At 39.1% G+C, this 23,572-nt stretch overlaps 1 protein-coding gene across 4 annotated transcripts in view; it reads left to right on the top strand.

Moving 5' to 3' along the window:
* COL11A1 (collagen type XI alpha 1 chain) overlaps positions 1–23,572 on the top strand; it is a 163,086-nt gene that overhangs the window by 52,210 nt on the left and 87,304 nt on the right. For all 4 annotated transcript variants that reach the window (XM_037153048.2, XM_037153051.2, XM_037153049.2 and 1 more), the window contains 19 exons: positions 1,040–1,081; positions 2,053–2,115; positions 2,788–2,862; positions 4,137–4,220; positions 6,447–6,503; positions 9,753–9,806; positions 12,256–12,309; positions 12,429–12,482; positions 12,696–12,749; positions 13,978–14,031; positions 14,487–14,531; positions 16,038–16,091; positions 16,523–16,567; positions 16,823–16,876; positions 17,645–17,689; positions 19,834–19,887; positions 21,008–21,052; positions 22,340–22,393; positions 22,474–22,518. In XM_037153048.2, the coding sequence (XP_037008943.2) occupies positions 1,040–1,081; positions 2,053–2,115; positions 2,788–2,862; positions 4,137–4,220; positions 6,447–6,503; positions 9,753–9,806; positions 12,256–12,309; positions 12,429–12,482; positions 12,696–12,749; positions 13,978–14,031; positions 14,487–14,531; positions 16,038–16,091; positions 16,523–16,567; positions 16,823–16,876; positions 17,645–17,689; positions 19,834–19,887; positions 21,008–21,052; positions 22,340–22,393; positions 22,474–22,518 (1,032 nt within the window). The remainder of the gene's footprint in view (positions 1–1,039; positions 1,082–2,052; positions 2,116–2,787; positions 2,863–4,136; positions 4,221–6,446; positions 6,504–9,752; positions 9,807–12,255; positions 12,310–12,428; positions 12,483–12,695; positions 12,750–13,977; positions 14,032–14,486; positions 14,532–16,037; positions 16,092–16,522; positions 16,568–16,822; positions 16,877–17,644; positions 17,690–19,833; positions 19,888–21,007; positions 21,053–22,339; positions 22,394–22,473; positions 22,519–23,572) is intronic.

The following is a 23,572-nucleotide window of genomic DNA, read 5'->3' on the forward strand; positions in this document are numbered from 1 at the left end:
ATGGCTAGACTCGACCTCTTCCAGTTTCCAATCCAATGATTTTTTTCCTCTTATGTTTGTGAATTGACATTATTCAACATATATTTTTGACATAGATACAAAGAAGTATGAGACCATTTTCGTAGCCAAGTAACATTATGTAATAATAGGACAATGTTCTTTTAAAATGTGATTTTTTAAATTTACGTTAATGTTCTTACCACTCAAGATATTGGTAGGAAGCAAATTCTGACTGGAAAGCAATTTTGCCATTGTTTTCTCTATTGAGAAACCTGGGAAAACTGTTGCATTAGAACTTAAGTTCTATGTCCAACCATCCACCTCAAGGTCATGAACATCGTTTCAGAAATTACAAGGACATAAAAACTCAAAAGAAGGGGGAGGCAAGATAAAACTTAACAAGCTACATTGGTAGCAGCATTGTTGGCTAACTGCTCCATTATTACCAAATCTAAGCAAGCAGGCCACGTGCTCACCAAAGGCTTTATGAATATGTTTCCGAAATGAAAATTTACAACCAGCTTTGTAAAATGACCAGTATTCAGCAGTAGCCTCATAAAATGTTTTAGAACTGGGCTCTTGTCCTGAAGTAGTACTATATTCTTTTAGCTGTGTCGGAACTGGTCTCATATTTATCCCTGATTCTTTCCTCTGGGCTTTGCTCCCCCTGGATGGATTGCAGTGCTGAGGCGTGGCTTCAATGCACATTCTTTCATTCATGTGGCCAATCGCTAAGGCAGTTCAGGAAAAGTCGGCCACACACCTTTATTGTTCCCTTCCTGGAAGCATATTCCCCTTGTAACATTACCGATCTGAATATTTATTTCCTTTTTAATTAGTTCACAGATTCTCGGAGGACGGGGGGCTGTATCTTCTATCATTTTGAATTTCCTCCCTTCCCCATGCAGACACGTTTGTGATTGGTTCTCTGTGGTAGGGGTAGAGAATTCACTTTGTAAAATGCCTTCTTAGAGTCGGCTGCCTCAGAGCTTGGGGCTACATTTCTCTAGAAACGATTTGCTTTCTTCTCTTATCGTAGGGCATGCTAATTGAGGGACCACCAGGACCAGCAGGACCTGCGGTATGTAAATGTTTTTCGATTATTTTTGTCTTGATTTTTAATATCAGATGGAGGATTTCTATTACGTTATTGAATTGATGCCTTTTAGACTCATTGGAGTATTGAATTGTAGAGGCAAACATTTGTTCAGAAGACCCAGTGGCTTTGAATTTCCTTTCTGATTTGGTGACCGAAATGATATTCTTTTGGAAGCAGGGGAATTAAAATCCATTTTAAACATTTTTGTGGCTTAAATATCTCCACATCTACCCTCACTTTCAACTTTCTACCTGAAAGTTATGAAAGTAAAAAAAACAGCGTTTTTATTAAAGAGGTATAGCTGTGTCAATGAACGGAGCTGAGGATGCTGAGAGATTGCCGTTGCCTCATTTATCTGGACTTGTGAATGGTGCAGTTATCAGCGTCCTCTGTCGTTTCCTGGGGAGGCTGTTGTCACTCGGTGTGTCTGAGTCTCAGGCAGTTGTACGGATCTGACTTTGTAGGAAATCCTCCATCCTTCGTGGAAATAATTAAATTCTGTCATCTGAAAGGAATATGCGGTACGGATGCCTTTCTATGTATTTACCCATGAAAGAAAATGTGAGAGCGCCTCCAAGCTAAATGATGTTCACCTTTTGACTTCACTCCCGTCTGTTTGAGGCCTGATTACGGGAGTCTGGCACTTCTTCAGTCAGAACTGCAAACCAACTTGGACCTCAGGGACTTGACCTTGGCGAGTTCTCCATTCCTGTTTTCCCCTGGCTGCCTGGCTGCCTCTCCCGAGAGCAGCTCCGTAGAGGAAGAGTTGAGAACATTATTAAGTGGTCTCTGTATGTCGCCTGTTCATAGGAAGAGACACAGGGCGAATGTTTGGGAGACAGTTGTATCCTTGTGAGATACACATGGCTCTTCTTTGACGTTGGTCGGATGAACTTGCCCAAATACTAAGGAGAACAGGAACCTGACTCGGTGCTCCTTCTCTTTCTCTGCAGGGTATTATGGGCCCGCCAGGTCTCCAAGGCCCCTCTGGCCCCCCTGGGGACCCTGGCGAGAGGGTAAGTGATGGGACTCCTCATAACCTAGATTGAAAAATTAAAATGTGTCCTAGAAGTTACATGCTATTCTCATTGCGGGGGAAGGGGCCTATACATTTAATGTGGTACGACATTTTAGTTACCTTTTCTAACTATAATTTTAAAAGTGAGGGTAAAGAATGTGCATTTTATCTATGTAATAATTAGTAAGAAAATGTATTTTCAGGCAATTTTTATGTTGCTATGAACCCGTTGCTTTAGATTCGCATCTTCAATTTGAATTCAGACACGTTTTTCTGGGAACTCTCATGGGTGTTCAGCTGGAGCCTGGCAGTGTAGGAGTTAAAAAGCCTGAATTTGAGTCTGGGGGTCACATCCTGGGTGGGTCATGTGGGGAGACATAGCGTTTGTGTTAAGTCTTTCCAAACTTTTTTTGTAAAAGTCCTTTCCCTCCATTTCTTTGTTTTCTGTTTTGTTTTTCTTTTTTGGTACATCATTGTGTAGCCAATAACTTTGTGCGTTATTAAAATAACATTAACAAGGGCAAGGAAATACAATCCTTCCTGGGTATACTAGGTATAGTAAAAGGAGATAAAATTAGATAGTGTAGACTTATTGAAAGTTACGCACTTTGTAATCAATTTGATCAGCTCATTTATTTATTAATTTTGATGGTTTTATTGCTTTCCCTAGGGCCCTCCAGGACGTCCTGGCCTGCCCGGGGCCGACGGGCTACCTGGTCCCCCAGGGACCATGTTAATGTTACCGGTAGGTTTTTTCCTTATTGCAATAAAGATGACTTAATATTATGTCATTTTACTGCTGAAAAATATCGTTGACCCTATTACAGAGCAATCAACTAAAAAACCAGGTATGAGATAGAGATACTTGACATCAAGCAGCCTTTGGACACTATGAAAAGTTTAACCCAAATTACATTCTGATAAAAATCAATGTCTGATTTAGAATGAAGCTGTCGTTATTTGATCACGCTTCTGACATCAAAGCTTAGGGTTTTTCCTTAATATTTCCTATCATGTGCTTTTCCTTGGATCATATGATTAATGTGTATTTCATATGCTAACAAAATGTTAATGTACTGTTTCTCACCATAAAGACAATAGTTGATACTTTTAAGAAGACGTATCTCTAATGTCATTATTCATTGCTCAGAAATCGTTTGCTCTACCATCAGGATCCCTTTAATGTTGGCTTAGTTCTCTGGAGGGAAAAATTATTCATCCCCATAACTATAATAAAATTGCCCTGGCTGGTGTAGCTCAGTGGATTGAGCACAGGCCTGTGAACCAAAGAATCGCGGTTGGATTCCCAGTCAGGGCACATGCCTGGGTTGCAGGCCAGTTCCCAGCAGGGGATGCACGAGAAGCAACCATACATTGATATTTCTCTCCCTCTCTCCTTCCCTTCCCCTCTAAAGACAAATAAAATCTTTTAAAAAATCAAATAAAATTGCAAGTCACAAATGTGTAGTGAGAAATTGTCTCATGCTGCATGTTGAGCTAAAATTAAAAAGAAATTTTAGAATTTTGTGGAGGGACATAGGTAAGATCTGCTTTTTAGTATAAGAAAAGGTAAACAAGATACATATATCTCAAGGAAGGTTTCCGCTATATACGGAAATAGATTCCAAAAGTTTTGCTCAACAAAGTGGCGATGGGTCTGTCTGTAGCCACCCCTGAACAGAATGCATTTGGAACTTTTACAAGTGAATAGCACTCGTTTTACTGCACCAGCCGATTAGAGATGCTTGGTAGGGGCTGACCGTAGAGTTTTCAGAAGTTCTGGAATGTACGGTTGGAAAGGGGTCTCTTGCCTCTTCTGCAAATGGTGAACCATGGTCCTGGGACCTTGCAGATGGTCCGAGGAGAAGCGAAAGAGAGAAATCTCGGTATCGTGATGCATGACGCAGTTACCTGGACTTTTATAAAATCCCACCATTGCAGACAAGTGGCTTTTATCTAGTCATTAAGGCACCCGGTAGACAAAGGCGTTTCTTGAGATTTTATGTTCCCTTTCCTTAGTTTCGTTATGGCGGTGACGGCTCCAAAGGACCGACCATCTCTGCCCAGGAAGCGCAGGCGCAGGCGATCCTTCAGCAGGCGCGGGTGAGAATAGCATGTGTTCCCCTAACCTGATGCTGCACGTGCCGGTGTGCGCCTCTGGAGGGCGCTACCACGATGAACAAAATACTTACTGCTGAATAGTACATGGAATTTAGATGGGGAAATGCTAAGATTATATCTCTGGCCAGAAGGATTATTTTCTTTGTCAAAGGACAGACCCTTGCACTATTGCCATATACACTTCCGGCAGTAACACACAAACCGTAACACACGCATGGTCTACATTTTGGGGGAGAGTACTGATGGGTTTATGCCCCGCACTCACTATTCTTCACATCCAGCTCTTCCTCCTGGGGCCTAAGCCAGGGAGGAATGAATAAAGTTAAAGGACAAAGTTGAGATAGTTTGTTTCCTCTTAAACTCCTGTATTTTTTAGGATATCCCAAACGATTCAGTAAACTAAATTTCTTAGCCATTGTTGTAGAAGAAAGAAACCTTCACAGGGCTATTCTAAGCTCTCACCCTTATAATCTGTAATATTTTGACACAATTCATTCCATTTGTAATTCTTTGTCAGCTGCAAGTGTCTATTATCTGTATACTTGCCAAATAGATATTTGTTTTCTTTAATTTACTTAAGAAGTTTTTTTCAATTACGTTTCCATTTAGTATTATTCTGTATTAATTTCAGGTGGGTGGCATAGTGGGTTAGATCGTCACGTAGTTGATAGAGTGTCCCACCAAGCTTTCCAGTACCCACCTGGCACCATGTATAGCTATTACAGTATTAGTGCCTATATTTTCGATGCTGTACTTTTATTTATTCTGGATTAGCTTCATGGTAATTAAATTATACATAAGGAAACCAAAAGGAGGGACTGGAAAGAGTTGAGAGTCACCTAATACTTTTTGCCCATGGTGTATTTTATTTTTTAAAGGAAATTAAGGGCTTAAATTGGTATGATTGTGGGCGTCTACTCACTAAGGGATGTAAATCGCTTATGTGATAATTTTTATTTTTTGTGATAAACCTGTGAGTGTATAAAATATCTGAAAACATTAAGTTTAAACTCATTATCAATATTCACTTACATTTTCAATCCTCCCATTAATCTAGACAGTCGCCACAGTTTGCTAACATTAGGTATAAAGACAGAATGTAAATATTTGTTTACTAGACTTGGCATAAACAAATACAAAAATATTTAAAATAATTTATTAATGATTCCTGCAGTAATCATATCATTTTGAACACATTAAAGGTAATTATTTGAGTGTAAATTTTTCAGGAGGCCATTGAATTCCTCATTTTTTTAGTCCTTTTAACTTACTCGGAAGAAGGTAGCAAGCATTATAATTCCGATTTTTCAGATATTTAATCTCAAGGATTAAGAAGTGTGTTGTCAAAAATCTCACGGTGAGTCAGCAGTGGGATTTGGGGGATCCTACTGTTTTCATCTTGTGCACTTTTCTAATATAATTTTACATATTTCTATTGCTGCATTATTTTTGATGTCTGGACAATCTTAAGTATTCACCTCTGGAATCACTAATATTCAAAAATCATGCACCATGCTGATTTAACATCTGTCAGGTATTTATCCTTTGTGCCTTTCTTGTTTTAGCTTTTCAAGTATGCTAATTTCATAGCCCTAATTTTCAACATCAATAATGCATGTAATCAGTCTCCATGTTCACGATTTCACAGAATAAATCTGTTTCTCTATATTTCGTTAAAAGTGAGATTTGCTGATAGAAATGTGTTGTCGTAACACTTCCTGATCAGTTTTGCATCTTGACATTTGACTGTCATTGTCATCATTTTCCCTAAAATGCAGCTGGAAAATTTTTACTTAAAACAACCCAAATTGTTCACCTCTAGAAGTATTTCCAAGGAGTACTGCACCTATATTCTTAAGAGAGGTCTGCACACTATGCTGAAGTACACTTCAGGGTAGAAAAACATGTCGGATTCTAGATTTCTTACTGGAAGAATCTATTTTAACCTTTTTAATGAATAAGCCTTAATAATATGTGGTACAAGATTACACACATTACAACGATTTAAAAATGACTGATACTTAACATGGGTCATTTATCACTCCAGAAAGTCGCAGTTCTTCAGTAATCAGGCACTCTCTCTGGCATGTAGCTGTTGAACTTGGGTCGATCATCTGTTACTGAAGGAAAACTTGTGCGGATGCACACTGTGGTTGAAAGTGAGAGTCCGCCAGATCGTTCCTAAGTTGGATGCATTTTATTTTCTAGATCGCGCTGCGAGGCCCGCCTGGCCCGATGGGTCTGACCGGAAGACCAGGCCCTGTGGTAGGTCACCCAATAAGAGGATGTGTGTTTAAATTCTTCCCGTAATAGTTCCTTGTACACCTGGGGCTAAGCATTGTTCACACCTCTGGCTGGGGAGACTGCCGGTGCCCACTCACGCTTAGTGTTTTCCCAGTTTCGATCGAGTCCTCAGTCAATTTTGATGAAAAGGTTTCAATGCAACGTTTCCAAATGAAATAAAGACAATGAGAAATAAAACTGTACCACACAGCCACCTATTAATTTTTCAAGTATAAGTATAATTTATGTGCACAAAATACCATGATTAAAATTCAATTTTACAGTGAATTCTTGAGACTTCATTTCATGGTAAACAGAATTTTCAGGAAAATATATGTGAGGTTGGTAAAAATTATTTCATCTTATTAGGCACAAGCAGGATACTTGGCTGTAACTCCAGACTGCCTCCAGGATTCCTGAAAGTGCTCCGCATGCTATAGAAATTACTTGTCTTTTAGAGGCTCTTGGAAAATAAGTGTTCTATTTTTCCTTACTAGTTTGCTAACAAGCTAATATACTATAAATAGTTTCCTTTAAGTATCTTCAAATCTTTTGAAACTCACCAAATATTCAGCAGCGGAGCAATTCATAAAATGCAGTTATTTTTCAAATTGTATTTTTTTCTTGAAAAAAGAGAGCATTGTGGGATTCCCAAATTAAGTTCTCATCAATTTTAGAATTAATGGAATAAATAATCTCTATTATAAGTATTTGTTTTTCAATAAAAAAGGTATGTCTAATTTGCTCTCATATGATTTTATATGCTTTCAACATACTTTTGAAATAGGTATTTATAGAAAATATTGCTCTGAACATTAAAATCTTATCTTTGGTTTACTAGTGGACACTTGCAGGAAAACTGTTTCATTCAAATTTGAATCAATATATAGTGTGTTTAATTTGTTTTACTCTTATTAGGGTAAGAAATAGCTTTCTCCTTGTATTTTATTCCAGTTTGTTATATAGTTTTACATAAATTTACAGTTCTTTTGATTCAGTTGTGAAAATTTCATAACATGCTATGTATTTTGAAGGGATGTGTACTCAGCCCTATGAGGAACACACATTCTAACAATATGTTCCACAGAATTTAAATTGTAGATGATTCTATATGCATTATTACCAAGGGAATGCATTACCATTCATTTTCACTGCTCTGCCTTTCAAACTATAATAAGGAACATGGAAGATTCCATGTCTCTTAACACAGGGAGAAATATTGCCAATATTTAGTGGTTTGTTAGTGATGGTGCACTTCTATATGACCGAGGAAAGTCGCCACATGTTAGTGCTTCACAGATTAGGGGGCAGAAGCATTAGCCACTTATTTTATTAAAAATAGAAGTTCTTGGGCTCTGAACTTGAGACTCTGAACACACAGGTTCAGGGGTGGAAATGGCAAGCTCTATTTGTAAAGAGTTCACCGCTCTGATTCCTCTGGTCACGAATGTTTGGGAAACGCTGATATATTTTACCATTAACTACCATGTACGTGCTCTCAATGTTATGTCCAAGATTGATTAATTTCACTGCTTACGTCTTTGTTACGGAAAAGTCTCAGGCCCCTTAACTATTAAAGGTGAGTAGTAGAAAAAAATTCATATTGTTTCTTTTCACCGTTTTCTCTTCTATTACCTTTTGCTCCAAAACATGAAACCATTACAGACTCTCACGTATCTATTAATGCTGGAGTGCAAAAAAAATTTATACATTAAGAATTAGAAAAGAAGTCTACATCAATACTTTAAGAAAATATATACTTTCTTTCAATGAAAAAATTCCTTTATTCAATTAATTTGTCCAATTGCTTTTATGGAGAAATGGAAGTTTACGTGACAAAATATGCAGAAAATGTATAAGATGTTCCCCCCCACCAGTTCTGTTGCTCTCAATTATTGCATGACAATTTTTTGAATAAGTGTTTGGGCAAGTAATTACAATCTGTTGAGTAGGTAGTGCTTATATACAGAGGATATAATGCAGTAAATTAATTAAAAATAAATTGACTGTCCTAGCATTCAATTCAGTGATTAATAATCAGACTTGGTGTAGAACCAGCTTTTCTCTTGAAGGAATTTAGCCGCAAGAATTCTTAATTAGAAGTTTGAAAGTCGACGTTCTTGTAATTCTCAGGGTTGGAATGTTCATGTTTTTGACCTGCTGCCTTTCTCGAGTCATATTCGCAGTTATTTTACGCTGCAGCCACTAGAAGGCGCTAGCTAGCTAACATTTTCCCACCGCATAATTTCAATCTTCTTGTACTTCGATTCAGTACACTGATTACGAATTTGACTTAAACAAACACTACAATTCCTAAACACACAAAGTATACTTCTACAGCACGAACTAACTCTTATCCCCACGCTTTAATGTTCTGAATCTCTTTAGGGGAGTGTTCATGGCCTCGCGTTTCTTGCACATTTTATTTTTTATTTATTCTATGTCGTCAGGCCACCGATTGAAACAGAACAACGCGACATACCGCGGCTTCACCCAAAAGCAGACTGTTTGGTTTGCCCTTCCCTTACGGCTCCAAAAGGCGCAGTGAGCGCTTTTAAAAGGAGCATCCGGTTTTAGTTATGTTTAAAACTCATAGGACCTTTGTAAAATGATTTCCAGTGTTTTCCAGTTAACGTGCCAGGTTTTTGTTGCACCTTTTGCATTATGTAAATGTTTAGGAGAGGCATCTGTCACAAGGACTTACTATCGTAGGAGAAACACAGGCCCGTCTGGGGGAAAAAAACGCTTTGACATGATCTCAGGACAATGATAATGATAGCCGTAGCATCTGTTCTTGCCGTAGAATAATTTTTTATTCTACGTCTGATAGATTTCCCAGTGGGACCGCGTCGCCAGGTCCTTGCTGTCTAATGCACTCCGTCTAGAACTGATTCGGTGAGACCGTGTTGCCTTGGGTGCCCAGGCGTGTACAATGATAAGACCCGTGGGCCGTGGGCAGTGCGTGAGACTACGCACGGGGAAGGACGTTTTGGTGTGATTTCATGAAACTGGCTTCCGTGGACTGACGCTGAAAAGGGAGTCTTTTAAGCGTAGCTCACACACTGCCATACAAAGTCTGAGAGGAGAGGCATTGCAATGGAAGGACTTGAACATTTTCCTGTGTTAATAGAATCATATTCATTGGATGAAATGCACTTTAAATAATGGACAAGATCCAAGTGGTTAGGGGATTGCTAACTGAAATGTTTTGTCTTCACTGTGTCTCCACAGGGGGTGCCTGGCTTATCAGGGGCCAAAGGGGAGAGTGGTGACCCGGGTCCTCAGGTAACAATAATTCATGTCGCCTATTTTATTTTCACCTTTTTCTTTCAAGTCGGGAGGCTGAAGAATCTGCCACTTGTTTTATGAGCAAGGAAATTACTTACACTGTCTTTAAGCGCCCATCAACTCCTTTCTCTGAAAAATCCTTTGTGGCTGGTTGACTGCCAATGACTTGATTCACTTAAACAATATTAAAAGTAGGTAAACTAGGAAGTGAAAAGGCTTGATGGTATTAGCCCTTCAGACTATTAAATTGGTTTGGGATTGTTCAAAGCGGAGCAGAACTCTGGCATTTTTACTTATACCAGCCCTGCCTCCAGCCCAAGATAGCTTCTGTGGAGATGGAATCTAGTAGTAGATTTACTCAAAAAAGATATTTAACAGCCTCCAAAGAAGTTAACTCCGAACCCCATGTAGAACTGAGGAAATGCAGAGAAATTAAGATTATCTGAGCGGACATGTTTTAAAGATCTTAGATTTTACCTACATGGTGCCAAATGAAAAGTATTGCTCTTCTTTCTTTAATGATAATAAATAAACAGAGCCATTCAATATAGGCACATGATGAAATTTACTGATCCTAGAAAACAAAACTGAAATGTGTTGTACTTCTATAAATGCATTCATTTCAAAGAAATTCTTCTTAATGTACTCAGTAAAAATATACATTCGGACTGGGGTACAGGAGCCCTCTCTATTAGCCAGCCACTGATTTGTCTTTTTCTTTTTTAAAGTAGTTTTATTTACAGAATATTATAAAGAAAATTTAAATTCTAACACCTATTGATATTCTATGTATTCAGCACCGCCATCAAGATCTGTAATCCCCCAGATTTCTTGGTGCCCCCACTTTGCAGTCACATCCTCTCCCCAGCCTGCCACCTGACAGTTCCCCGACCTGTGCTTCATCACCCGAGTTTTATCTTTTCAAGATGCCCTTGTCAACAACCTCGTTCATGATGTGCCCGTCTGACTGCGGCTTTTCTCCGGGCGCAGCGGCACCTTCGTGATCCCGCACCACTGATGAGTGCATCTCTGCCAATTCCTTTTTGTTGCTGAGTGGTGCTTCCCGTGTGAATGCACCACCTTTTATTTACGTTGTCGTGAGAAAAAAATCCAAAGAGCTTCTGGGGGATGCAGAAGGTGGAGGTGTTCTCGTGCTTGGTGAATATCGCTCTAAAGGGGTGGCAGGCCTGTGCGCCTAAGAGAGACGTGCATCCAGTCATTGACATGACACTGAATGGGGACTGAAGAAGTGTAACCTTTTACTAAATGTGGGAGCTTTTTGATCAAACTTACATCTTTCGATAATAGGTGAATCTGAAAACATACTGCAGTCGTGTTCATGGATTTTGTGGTTTTTCTTGACTCCAGAGATGCACTATCAAATGACCATTTTCACTAAAAACTAAGATTTGTCCCATTATTAATTGTCTCTTGCCTTCTCACTACAAAAATTTTAATACTATATTCTTTAGCTTTAAAGTGGTAGCCTTAATTTCATAATTTCTATAATCAGTATTTTACAGTGATCATAAAATTGTTTGTAAATGTGTTACATTTTCCACCGCATTCACTATATGCATACTGTTTAAATTAACTGTAAAAAGATATAGTTCATTAAATATAGTTAAATATACAGGCCTGTATCATATTTATGCGGGAACTGCATTTGACCTATTATTAGTATTAGCTCTGTAATTTAAAAATGTTAATCAATCTCCTTGGAAGACTTTTTATGTAGACACAACATTGCGTTGTAGTGATTCAGGGGAGAGGCGTACTGAGTGTCTTTAACCTTGACTCTGACCGGGCACGGTGCCAGTCAGTAATTTGCATCAGGGCCGGTCACCCGTCAGCATTTTGTAGTTGATTGAAAAACCCTGTGCTGAGTGGTAGCCCTGTGATGGAGAAGAAGTCCAAAGCTGCAACAGTTAACAGTCCAATGGGAGACTCAGCTGTCAGAAAAAGCAATTACAAATCAGCATGATAAATGAAATATAAAAGAATAAAAAGGGAGAGACTTCAAAAAATAAGGTAAAGGAGGGGGAAAAGGGGTTGGAAAAAGAATCGGATTAAGACAGATGGGTTAAGAGTGTTTTCAGCCAAAGGAAATAAAAAACCCTCCAGGTGTTGAGGAAAAAATGAGTCATTGAGGACTTTTTTAGAAGATTAAAATCTTACTGTGTTCCTTTTGTTAATGAAGGTTTGTGTCTAAGTACACTTAATAATATCACACGACTCTTTCTTTGCAAGAAGCCATTTAGAAAAATTGATTCTCTTTTTTTCCTGCTTTATCTGGATTTTTGTAGGAGAGATTATTTTCTTACGTTAAAATGATTAAGGTAAAGTTAAGTGGATGTAAATTCCTGAAACCATCTCACTCAGAGTGATTGAGTTCATTGATCAAGCATTTTATATAAAATGAATTAATTATGATGATTTGATACAGGGTCCACGTGGTGTCCAAGGTCCGCCTGGCCCAACGGGAAAAGCTGGAAAGAGGGTATGGTCGGCTCTCACCGTGTATTTTTCGAGCATCTGAAATTGTCAGCTATTTTGTTTCATTTGACTCTGTGCTGGTAGGGAGTCCCTTTTGCTGAGTCATGTTCTTGCCATTGTCAGGGTCGACCGGGGGCTGATGGAGGAAGAGGAATGCCAGGAGAACCTGGGGCAAAGGTCAGGAGCTCAGTTGTTTGTATATTCCCATCCTGATGACAATTCACCCCTCGGCATTTTGTATTTGAAAATAAAGTTCCTTGACTTGAAAGAATATGTCACGTTCAGATTACACTACTGGATCAGACTGGAAATGTGATGATGATGGTGGGGATGGGGAGGATGATGGTGGGGATGGTGATGAGCATGGTGTTGATGATGACGATTTTACAGGGGGATAGAGGATTCGATGGACTTCCGGGTCTCCCAGGAGACAAAGGCCACAGGGTAAGATACACCATATTTGGTCACATTTTGTACCGAGATGATGCAAGATTATTAGGGAGTATTTTAGAATTGATACACTCTAGGGAATTAGAAGAAAACTAAATGTTTGTAATTCCATTTGGTAAATTATTACACCTGCTAGAGAGTTAAAGGAAGATAAGTACAATTATACATGCAGTATCAACATAAGTTCTTGAATTGTTCTTAGCCTTTAAAATACTCATTTCATGCAAACATAAATTGAGGTGGGATTTTTATAACCATGTACATGGAAAACATAAATTATAAAAGAACAACTGTAGAGATTCCACTTTGCCTCTGGTTTTTTTATAATTGCCTCAATTTTTCTCTTGCATTCACCTTACATTTTTTTATTTGTAGATATACACTCAAAAAAGGCATCTGTAGGGAATCTGTTTTTTAGTTTAACAAGGTCCTGCACTCTCTTTTATTATTCCAAATGAGAGGGTCCTGGTCGACAGAGACATGACGAGCTTTGTGATAATATGACCTGGTACACCAGTCCTAGGGTCGGTCATTGGCTAAGACCAAATAAACCACCATTGCGGACAGCAATCCATCCAGCAGATATTTTTACAGGGAAATTCAGCAGAAGTGGTCTCTCAAAAAAAGATCAGTTTTGGATTTTTACATTTTTCTTCTTCAGAACTTAAGAATGAAGGTAGGATAACCTGTAGATAAATTAGAGAATTAAAAAAGAAAGAAAGAAAAGAGAACTCTTTTCTAGCAAGATATCTAGCAAGATAGTGCATGCCTTCTACATGTCCAGAGAGACTGGTTTGCTTTTTAAAGAAATTCAAAATCCCTTTAGTCTTCTAGAGATGTGCTGATGTGATATGAATTATGTTAGAAGCAGGAAAAAAATGAAATTAAAATCACCAAAGTGTATCCATGTTTGAAACAATCTTCAGCAAAAGAGTATTTTAAAGGTTTACCTTATAATAATTTGATGTCTGGGAGTTACTTAGGGTGTTTTATTTAAACTCTTTTTGTGTCGACAATGAAGGAAATATTTCCCTATCATACTAGTGCAATTCCAGTTCTTGTAAAAGTATGATTTTTCTATGAAGGATCCTGAGGAGGGCAAATAAATCCTAAGTTTCGCTATTGAATGTCCTGTTCCATTCAGTAGGAGGCTATAGAACAGTCTTCTAAACCTTCCTCTGCCTCACTTCTCATTCTAATCACATTGGTGTTTATTTACCAGGGTGAACGAGGTCCCCAGGGCCCGCCCGGTCCTCCTGGAGAAGATGGAATGAGGGTACATTGAACTTCATTTTTTAAAAGAAAACGTGTAAAGTTAAGCACAAGAGAATGAAATCGAGTTGAAGTGAAGCATTGTCTAGTCACATCACCCTCCCACTCATTTTGTGTGTTTTTTGCTTTGTTTTTTATTTCATTATTTTTCAAGGACAGTTTTCTGTCTTTTACTCCCATCCCAGCCCAACCCGCCCCTCCCGTGCTCCCCACCTCCCTCCCATTTCCACCCCCCTTAGCTGTTGTCCCTGTGTCCTTTACACTAGTTCCTGTAAATCCTTCCCTTTCTTCCCCTTAAATTCCCTCCCCTCTCCCCTCTGGTCGCTGTCCCCCATTCTCTATTTCAATGTCTTTGGTTATATTTTACTTGCTTGTTTGTTTTGTTGTTTAGCTTCTTGTTAAAGGTGAGATCGTAAGGTATTTGTCTTTCAACACCTCTCATTCATTTCGGAACGACAGGGAGAAGACGGAGAGATTGGACCCAGGGGTCTTCCAGGTGAAGCTGTAAGCAACTTTTTTCTTTTTAACTAATACCCCATTTTGGAGGAATAACGACTGGTGTCAAACGTGGAAAGTCAGTAATAAGCTCAGGAGACTGGGCCGGTCTTACGGAAGCGAACCAGGTCATTATCATGCAAAAACAAAATTAAAAGGGATAGGGGTACATTGAGCTTTTCTGATGTAGAGAATTTGCAAGAAAAGAAATGTAAAAATACACCATCTTGTCAGCCAGGAAACCTGGTCCAGTTTTTGTGGGGGCTTCTCTGTTCCATTTCCATTGTTTCTATCAGCAGCTTCAGAATCTGTTTACATATTTAGGATAAATGAAGCTTATTACCAGGAAGAAAAACAAACAAAACAACAGAACAATGAGGTGCTCAGCATGCCAGCTAGAGGAATAAGAAGTGACAGATTATATTTTTTCTCCACTGAATTTTACCAATGAGAAAACCAAGCTGGAAGTTTCACCCAAAGCTAGTTAATCAAAGCACAGACTAGAGCAGGCACCTCACTCCAGGAAGGTGCGTGTCTGCAGAAACTCAGGGAAATAATATGACTTTTTTTTTTTGCAAGAGGCCACTTAGGAAAAAAAAAGTGATTGTCTTGTCTTCTGCTTTATCTGGACCTTTACCTAAGAAATAGTTTGCCTCCTTCTACAGCCTGTCTACTCAAAGGCATATGAATATGTTCCAGTGAATATGAGGAGTGAATTATTGTATCGACTTTTGAAACAAGGGGGAAAAACAAAGCAGTTGGAGGAGGGAGAACAGAAGTGGGAAAAATTGTTTACGATTAAACAAAAGTACTTTTTAGAACATCTTTTTAGGAAAATGGTTTCTGTAATCTGCAACCATAGTTACCCAGGGCCTCTTTCTCTGAGTGAATGGTCTGTCCAGGTGGAATGAACCCGAATGTGAAGAGATGAGCTCTGGCTGGTGGCTCAGTTCATTGGAGTGTCACCCTGAGCACAGAAGGATTGTGGGTTCGATACCAGTCGGGGCAGCAGCCCCTGTGTGTCCCCCTCTGTCTCTCCCACTTCTACTCACTCTAAAATAAACAAATAAGCAAATAAACAAATACGTTAATAAAGCAAAATCATTTAAAACAGATGAGGAACCACATCTATCTGTGTAATCGAATTAATGAAGTTTAGCAAGATCCTGTGCTGCCATTCCAATCAGAAATGATGCCAAAGTGACATATTTCAGATAGTAAACTACTTATGTTAACAAGTTCCCAAGTGATTCACACGTAAAGTTACAGAATCAAAGACCCACGGTGTCCGCAGAAAAGATTCACTGTTACCCATTGTGGCCTCTGGGTCGGTATAAACCCTGGCTGTTTGCGGGACATAAAATGGTATTTTAAACACCACTTTTCATTGTGGGAAGACATGAGGGGCAGGTATTTCTCCTCTGAACATTGCATTAAAATTTCTGTAGAGGAAGAAGCATGTTTTGAGGGCTTTTCTTACGGAGGTATGTGGGGTTCTGGCTTTTTTTCTTCCAGGGTCCTCGGGGTTTGCTGGGGCCAAGGGGCAGCCCGGGACCTGCGGGGCAGCCGGTAAGTGTTGCTGGGATGCGCAGAATTTGCTGGGGACGCTTGTTCGCTTTCAAGCCGGGAGGCCTGAGAGCTTTCAGTAGAAGGCCCTATATTTCCTGCCTTGAACTATTCTCCGGCCTAAAGGTCTGCTTATCAGTTTAGCTTCTCTCCTCCTTTTAGTTGGTCTGTTTTAATGTTAAGGATCTGCTTTGATCTGTTTGAATGCTTCTTGTCCCATTCCCAGTACCCAGTGGAAAAGGCCTCCGGGTTTTCTCCAGGGGGGAGGTGGACAGGAGAGGCAGTACAGATCTCTCCTTTTTCCTGGTTTTCATCCAATTCTAAAACGGTTTCTACTGACCCTAGGCTAATGGGTATCATGCTATGATACGGTTTTTGATATTCTGCCGTAGCGTCTAAACCTATAACCGTCCGTACGTTTTTCTTCTTTGAAGGGTATCGCAGGGATCGATGGCCCCCAAGGACCGAAGGGGAACATGGTATGTAGAAAAGCATCCATGAAATAACTCACTTCGACAAACCTGGGTCCTAATGAATGACTGTTGCTAGATCTGAAATAAAGATTTCCTACAGCATTTGCTAAGTCCATTAGCTTCTGCAGGCATTAATATTTTGCGAGACTTTCCAGATTCTCTACGGGGAAAATTAATGTGGGGACTGTCTTTCAACTGGGAAGAAAAAACCCATTATGTGAAATAGGTGTGTGAAGGATTCTGCATCTTTTCCTCTGGCAGGGCCCCCAAGGGGAGCCGGGACCGCCCGGTCAACAGGGGAACCCAGGGCCGCAGGTGAGTCGGAGCCCCTGGCACAGCTCCTTTGACCTCATGGGGTAAAGAGGCGTCATCTTACGGGAAGACCGACAGCCTCAAAATCTTGTATGTAGAGCTAAAAATGGCTGCAGTGTGTAACTAGGAAGATCATTCTTTCCCCACCCTTTTAAAAAGAAAAAAAAAATGTGAGCAGAGGGGAGGAGGGTTGGAGGACTGAGTAAAGGAGGTGAAGGAATGCAGAAGTACGGATTGAGAGCTACAGGACAGTCACGGGGATTTAAAGTACAGCACAGGGAACGCAGTGAGTGATATTGTGATAACTGTGTACGGTGCCAGGTGGGGACTAGAGATACTGGGGGAACCACTTTGTAAAGCATGTGATTGTTGAACCACCAAGCTGGACACCTGAAACGGATACAAATGAATGTCGAATGTAAACCGTAATTGAAAGACAAAAACAGAAACAAACGTTGGGTAAACGTGCAGAGTCCTCAAGAGAAAAGGGAGACTCAGGGTTCACTCAGGGTTCATGGAATGCCGGGAGAACAGCGCCCCCTGCAGGAGGGCGCTGAACAGCATCCCAGTAGAGTTCCCTTGCGGAAAGAGAAGCTGGATAAGATTTCTCCGAGCATTGCAGAACTTTCTGGGGATTGCGGGAAACGTATATAGAGTCTCCTAACTCATTTACACACTTAATGTGAGAGAGAAGGCTAATAATTTACTATCCTAAAAAGTGTATTCTTGGGATATGATTCCTGATTAATGAAATCCATTCCCTTATTACAGGGTCTCCCTGGTCCGCAAGGTCCCATCGGTCCTCCGGGCGAGAAGGTGAGCTACGCTTTTGTTCTGATATTGCCCGGGGAGCAGTGTGGGCTGCCACCCTGAGGCGGGTGCTGTGGATCGGATATCTCGATGGCTCAGCTCGGAAGGAATCAATCTGGGGTTTCAGCATAAGAGCTCAATGTGGGGAGAAGTCGTACACACAGCCCCCAAACAGAAAGCGATGAGATGTCTGAGAGTTTCCATTTCGGAAGCTTCCGCATGTGACGCTGTTAGACGTGTTAATTCAAAAAGGTACTGGTGTGAACCAGTGTTTTTCCTGTAGTTTTGTCCTTCTTTTCTTTCTCATTATTTAAAACACGTAATTAGGTTGGCTTGTGACAAAGGGTCTGCGGCAAGATCTGATTAAGGGGAAATTGTGAAGTTATCACTGCCACCATTTCTTAGATAGAAATGACAAATGAGGTTCTTGCTAATAACCTGATGCCTGGATCAAAACAAGAATAAATCTTTAATTAAAGTGACGTCTTTGTTCTTCTGATCTTTCCTGCCAGATTTCCTAGGTGTTGTTGTCTGTCCCCATAGTTACCGCACAGTGTCAGCTGGACTCCCTACTGCCTTTTTTTTCTTATGTTCGTTCATTTCTAGGAACATTTAACTTTTAAAAAATCATAGCTTTAATGGGAGTATCATTTCATACTACAAGATTTCTTTCATTTTAAGTGTACATTTTAAGTGTACAAGTCAAGGGGTTTTACTACATTGACCAAACTGTGCCATTATCAAATATTTAGACGGGGTTTTACTACATTGACCGATCTGTGCCATTATCAAATATTTAGACTCTACTGTCCAGAAGGAAATCTTGTGCAAATCCACACTCCTCCTCCTCCCGGCCCCCTCCCCACACAGCCAGTGTCTGTGGATTTGCCTTTTCTGAATGTTTACTTGGCTGAACTCTTGGCTCCTTTTTGTTGCCAGATGTAGTCTGTTGATTGACTCTACGACCATTATCTTGATACTGAAGATAATCTCAGTGATGGTCCAAACCCTGCCATTATTAAAAAAGAAATTTAGTGCTTTATAATAGTTATTACAACATGTAAGGCTACCAGACTAAGCGTGACTTTGCAGAGTGGCGAAGGAGACTGAGATGTTTAAATCCTTTCCTTGAGGCACAGCTAACCTCGCTTGTGAAATCTACATGGTTCAAGTTAAAGGTTATTTTTATGTGTTTGTTGTTGCTGCACAGTGCGTTGAGGAAGGCCCTGTAAAATCCTGTACTGTCAGTCTGTGTGAATACAGTGCTTCTCCTAAACACTTGCTGAGAATGGGGAACACCCTCAGTTTTGCCCACAGCCCAGGACTGCTACTCGGTCCTTACCTTTTCCATTGTCTCTAGATCCTGGCTTACATCTTGACCAGTCAGCAATAATGGCCTGGACACTAAGGACTGGGGGGAGTCCATTTTTTTTTTTACTAGCATGCCTGTTTTCTCTAAGAAAGGGTCTAACTACTTTGCAATAGCCCTTCTCACCAAGCACCAGCCTTTGCGATCGATGGTCAAGTTAAACGAGATTTAAAACCCTCTGTGGTTAAATGGGGGTTGAACTGTTGAGCTCAAAGTTGCTGTTACTATTTGTTAGTGGAGTATTAGGCGATGCCACTTTTGCATGAAAACATCAGATTCATGTTATTTCGTGGCCTATGAAGAACTGTCACACTATAACTTATTTTTGAGAATATTTTAATTAGTCCTGATGTTTCATCAATGTTGCTACATAATTATTAGATTTGGCACAGTATCATTGATGGATATATTCCAGCATTTGCTTTTTCTATGTTATAAATCAATGTATTTCTGACTTACATTGTTTTCTTTTTTATTCTTGAAACTCCAGTTTAGTGTGGTGTGCAAAATTAGTCTGCTAACTTAAAAAGACATTTAGGATTATTAAGCAGGTCGAACACTAGCCTGTTTTTGGTATGTGTTGAGTTTGGTTTTGTTTATTTCTACATGCCATTCCTTCTGTATGGTATAGTCAAAGCTGTTTACATGTTGTGTGGCTTATATATAAAAGCCAGTGACTCAAGTTAAGAATTTTATCAGTGGTATATTGCTATGCACAAAGCCAGAGTTTCCATTAGTTTCATTTCTTAAACCAAAACATTCTCTTTCTCTCTTTGGTTAGGGACCACAAGGAAAACCAGGGCTTTCGGGACTCCCTGGAGCTGATGGGCCTCCTGTAAGTAATAGTTACCTGGTTGTTACATTTCTGCATATTCTCTTCAAAATGATTTTTACATGTGCTTTCATAATGATTTTATGAATTCAGTAATAAGAGCAAATCGAGCCAGTAATTAAACATTGACCTCTAAGGCACCATTTCAGGGTGGCACACCTATGGCATAGCTTTGCCTAAGGAGCATGCAGTGATCTTTGGAAAGACCTGTTCCCGAGTCCGTGCCATTGGCCAGCATCTGGTGTTTTCCTGCCACTCACTGCTCTGTCTACGTGCTCCCAGCTTGTCCACTGTTACACCTTTCTTTTCATTGTCCTTTTCTTCCCACAGAAAGTACTTTCTCATACTCTCTTCCAAGTCAAGGTACATGTTTCTTAAGAGTCCAGGTGAAATTCCTCCCCATTTGTACACGTCCTCAGACAACTTCCACAGAAATCCGTCAGCCTTCAGGGATTCCCACCTTTTCTAGAAAAATAGCAATGCTTTCTATATGCTATCACTTAGTAATCAATAAGGTAATTCTGTAATCTCCACAGTTGTTGGTTTTAGAAATTTGTTATTGATGCTTCTTTTTGCCCCCCTTCCAACTTCTTACTCGGAACTAGGATACATTTTTCATTCTTTCTCTACTTGCGTGGATTGAGTATGATTGTGATAGAGCCGAACATTTTCATTCATTTACTCTCCATAACTTGATTATTAACACTCAGTGTTATTTATGATCTTGCTGTATTTTCAAATATCTCACCCTCATGCCTAGTTCTCTTTGAAGATGCGTGTATGATCATTTGATCAATATGCAAAATAAAAGTCAGATTCAAATATTTTTATGTAAGATTGTAATTGAGACTGAGGTTGAATTGTTGATGAAGAATAATATGTATTTTTTATAGCTTTTTCCCAAGCACTCTCAGATATATTATGTAGTTGATAAAATTTGCGTCTGTCCAAATGCCACCGTTTTCAATGTTATTTAAGGACATGTATGTAGATGCAACATGTTCTGTTTGTTTAGAAACATAACGAGTAAGATCTCAGTAGTTTGGAAAAAAGAACAATTTAGTAGTGCTATAAACTGCTGTTAATATTGCACCTTACCAGTGTCGACTTTTGCTAAATCTAGGGTCATCCTGGAAAAGAAGGCCCATCTGGAGATAAGGGTGCTGTGGTATGTTACAAAGTCCCCCTTTAAATGTTCTCTCCCCTTACCTCCCAGAGAAAATGCCTACTCTGATCTCTATGGTACATATATTTTTCCATGCTTGCTTAAGGATGTGAATATGAGAATAAGTATCAGAAAATAATTCATCTCCACCTGTCTTAACTTTCAAAAGAATTGTGGCTACCTGATGGATATATCATATTCTGCCCTGGCCAGGTAGCTCAGGTGGCTGGAGCAGCATCCTGATACATCAAGGTTCAGGTTCAATCCCGTCAGGGCACATGCAAGAGTCAACCTTTGAATGCATAAATGAGTGGAACAACAAATCGATCTCTCTCTGTCAAATATTTTTTTAAAACATTTAAAAATGTCATTTTCCTAGAATTCTTTTTTGTTTAGGATATGATAAACAGATATATATTAGATAACTTTTAATTTTCTATTAGCAATTTTATTAGACTTTATTTATTTTTTTAAGTGTTCTCATGATTGGAAATAAATCCACATTTTGAGTATGTAGTATATGTGGAATAAACGACTATGTATTATAATAATGAAATTGGATAAGAACTACTGAATATCAGTAAACTGTTTATATCACTCAAACTTTATTTTCACTTCCTACTTTCTGATAACCCTTAAAGAAGAAGAGACTGAATTATAATAGCAACAATGATCAAAATATTTAAATAAAATCTTAATGTTAATACCAGTTTGGATAACAGTAGCAGGGGTCAGATCATTTTTATTTAGAGTTGTTAGTTTTTGATTCTCATTAAAATACTCCGAATTACTGGGGAAAGTATATATTATATATAACATATTGTTTCCCTTGCATAGGCTAGTGACATTAAACCAGCAGTGGGAAATACACCGTTTCGATCTTATTATTAATGATGTGAATGCTACTGATGTATACCAGTATTTGGTTAGAAATTATTGATCCTCTTGGTTACTCTGTAATTGTCTATTGTAAGCACTGAGGACATCAGATCTTTTTCAGGCTTAGAAAACTAGTTATTAATTATATAATTATTATACTACTTAATATTTTGACAATATTGATCTTACATTTTTAGCATGAATATACGACACGATAAGTTCGGAATAAGTAGGGCTACTCACATGGTTTGTTTATCACCTCTGACTTTAGAAATTAATGGTAAAACTACCCAAGAAATTTTTGCCAGTAGTAAAATAGCATATTCTTGTAGATTACTTGGTAATGTTATAACATGTTAAGAAGCGGCACTGGAACGTGTTCCGTGTTACATTGCAATGTGTCTGTTTTAGGGTCCTCCTGGTCCGCAGGGTCCTATTGGCTATCCCGGCCCCAGAGGAGTGAAGGTAAATGCTGTTTTTTTCCACATTGTTTAATTTCAATGTAAGACATTGTAGTCATTTAATCTTTCTAATTCGTTCCCTAGGGAGCGGATGGTGTCCGAGGTCTCAAAGGCTCCAAAGGTGAAAAGGTAAATTATAATTTATTTAGGTGGTTTTAATTACTATATACCCTTTATATTAAACACGTAAAATAATTTAAGATGTTCCACTTCTTAAATATAGGGAATGATTTCTTATATTCTAGACAATGCAAATGTAATTTTATACTTTGTATCCTGAAAACTTAAAAAAATGTTCTTATTATCTGGAGTGAGGAGTCGGTTATAGGACAGAAACAAAATAGGTTATAAACAGAATGAACCCTGCATCTCTTACTTCCTTACGTGTAGTTAACTAAATCATAGAATTGGCCCCAAGAAAACATGTTTTCTGCAGGGGTTGTTCAGTATCTAATGATATGCAGAACAGAGAAGTGTGTATTCCCCATTCTTTCTCTGCTAACATCCCCCAAATTCATAAACTCGGTGCAAAATATGACAGTTAGAAGCACCATAAATCAACTGGGGGAACAGGAAGTTTTCACATATGATACAGCCTACAAAGCAAAGTTATTAAGAGAAGGAGATAAAGGTCACAATCGGGTGGAATCGGATGAAAGGATGGGGGATCTTTTACAGAGCCTGTATCGTTTTAATTGTCTTTAGACAATGAACTTGAAATTGAATTTTTTAATGTAAACGTTTAATGCACGTGCAGAACCCCGATCCTTCGACGTGTATGCTGGAACTGAACGCCGTTACTCAGAGTCAGTATTGAGTTACCTTACTGCAATATTACATTTTAAAAAGTAGAGTTTCTTATAGTATGTTGGTAGATTTGGTGAGAGATAACGTAATAGAAATGTTGATTTCAAGGTAACCGTTTATCCCCTTAGACATAATTTTATCAAAAGCACTGTGAGTGGATTTGATCTCAGTAAAGAATTGATAACAAGAGATGGACTTATCGTCCCCATTATACTTTAGTTTTCTGACAAATATATGAAAAGTATTCAACTATATTGTCACTTCTACTGTAGGACAAACGTAATGCATTTTCAATGAACTCCTCTACTTTGATTTGAAACCCAATTCTTCTGGTTCATCCCAGATGAGATTCAGGGGACAATAATGTCTTACTGAG

Source organism: Artibeus jamaicensis, unplaced genomic scaffold, assembly GCF_021234435.1.
Source record: "Artibeus jamaicensis isolate MK-2021 breed Jamaican fruit bat unplaced genomic scaffold, CSHL_Jam_final scaffold_1689, whole genome shotgun sequence".
Lineage (NCBI taxonomy): Eukaryota > Metazoa > Chordata > Mammalia > Chiroptera > Phyllostomidae > Artibeus > Artibeus jamaicensis.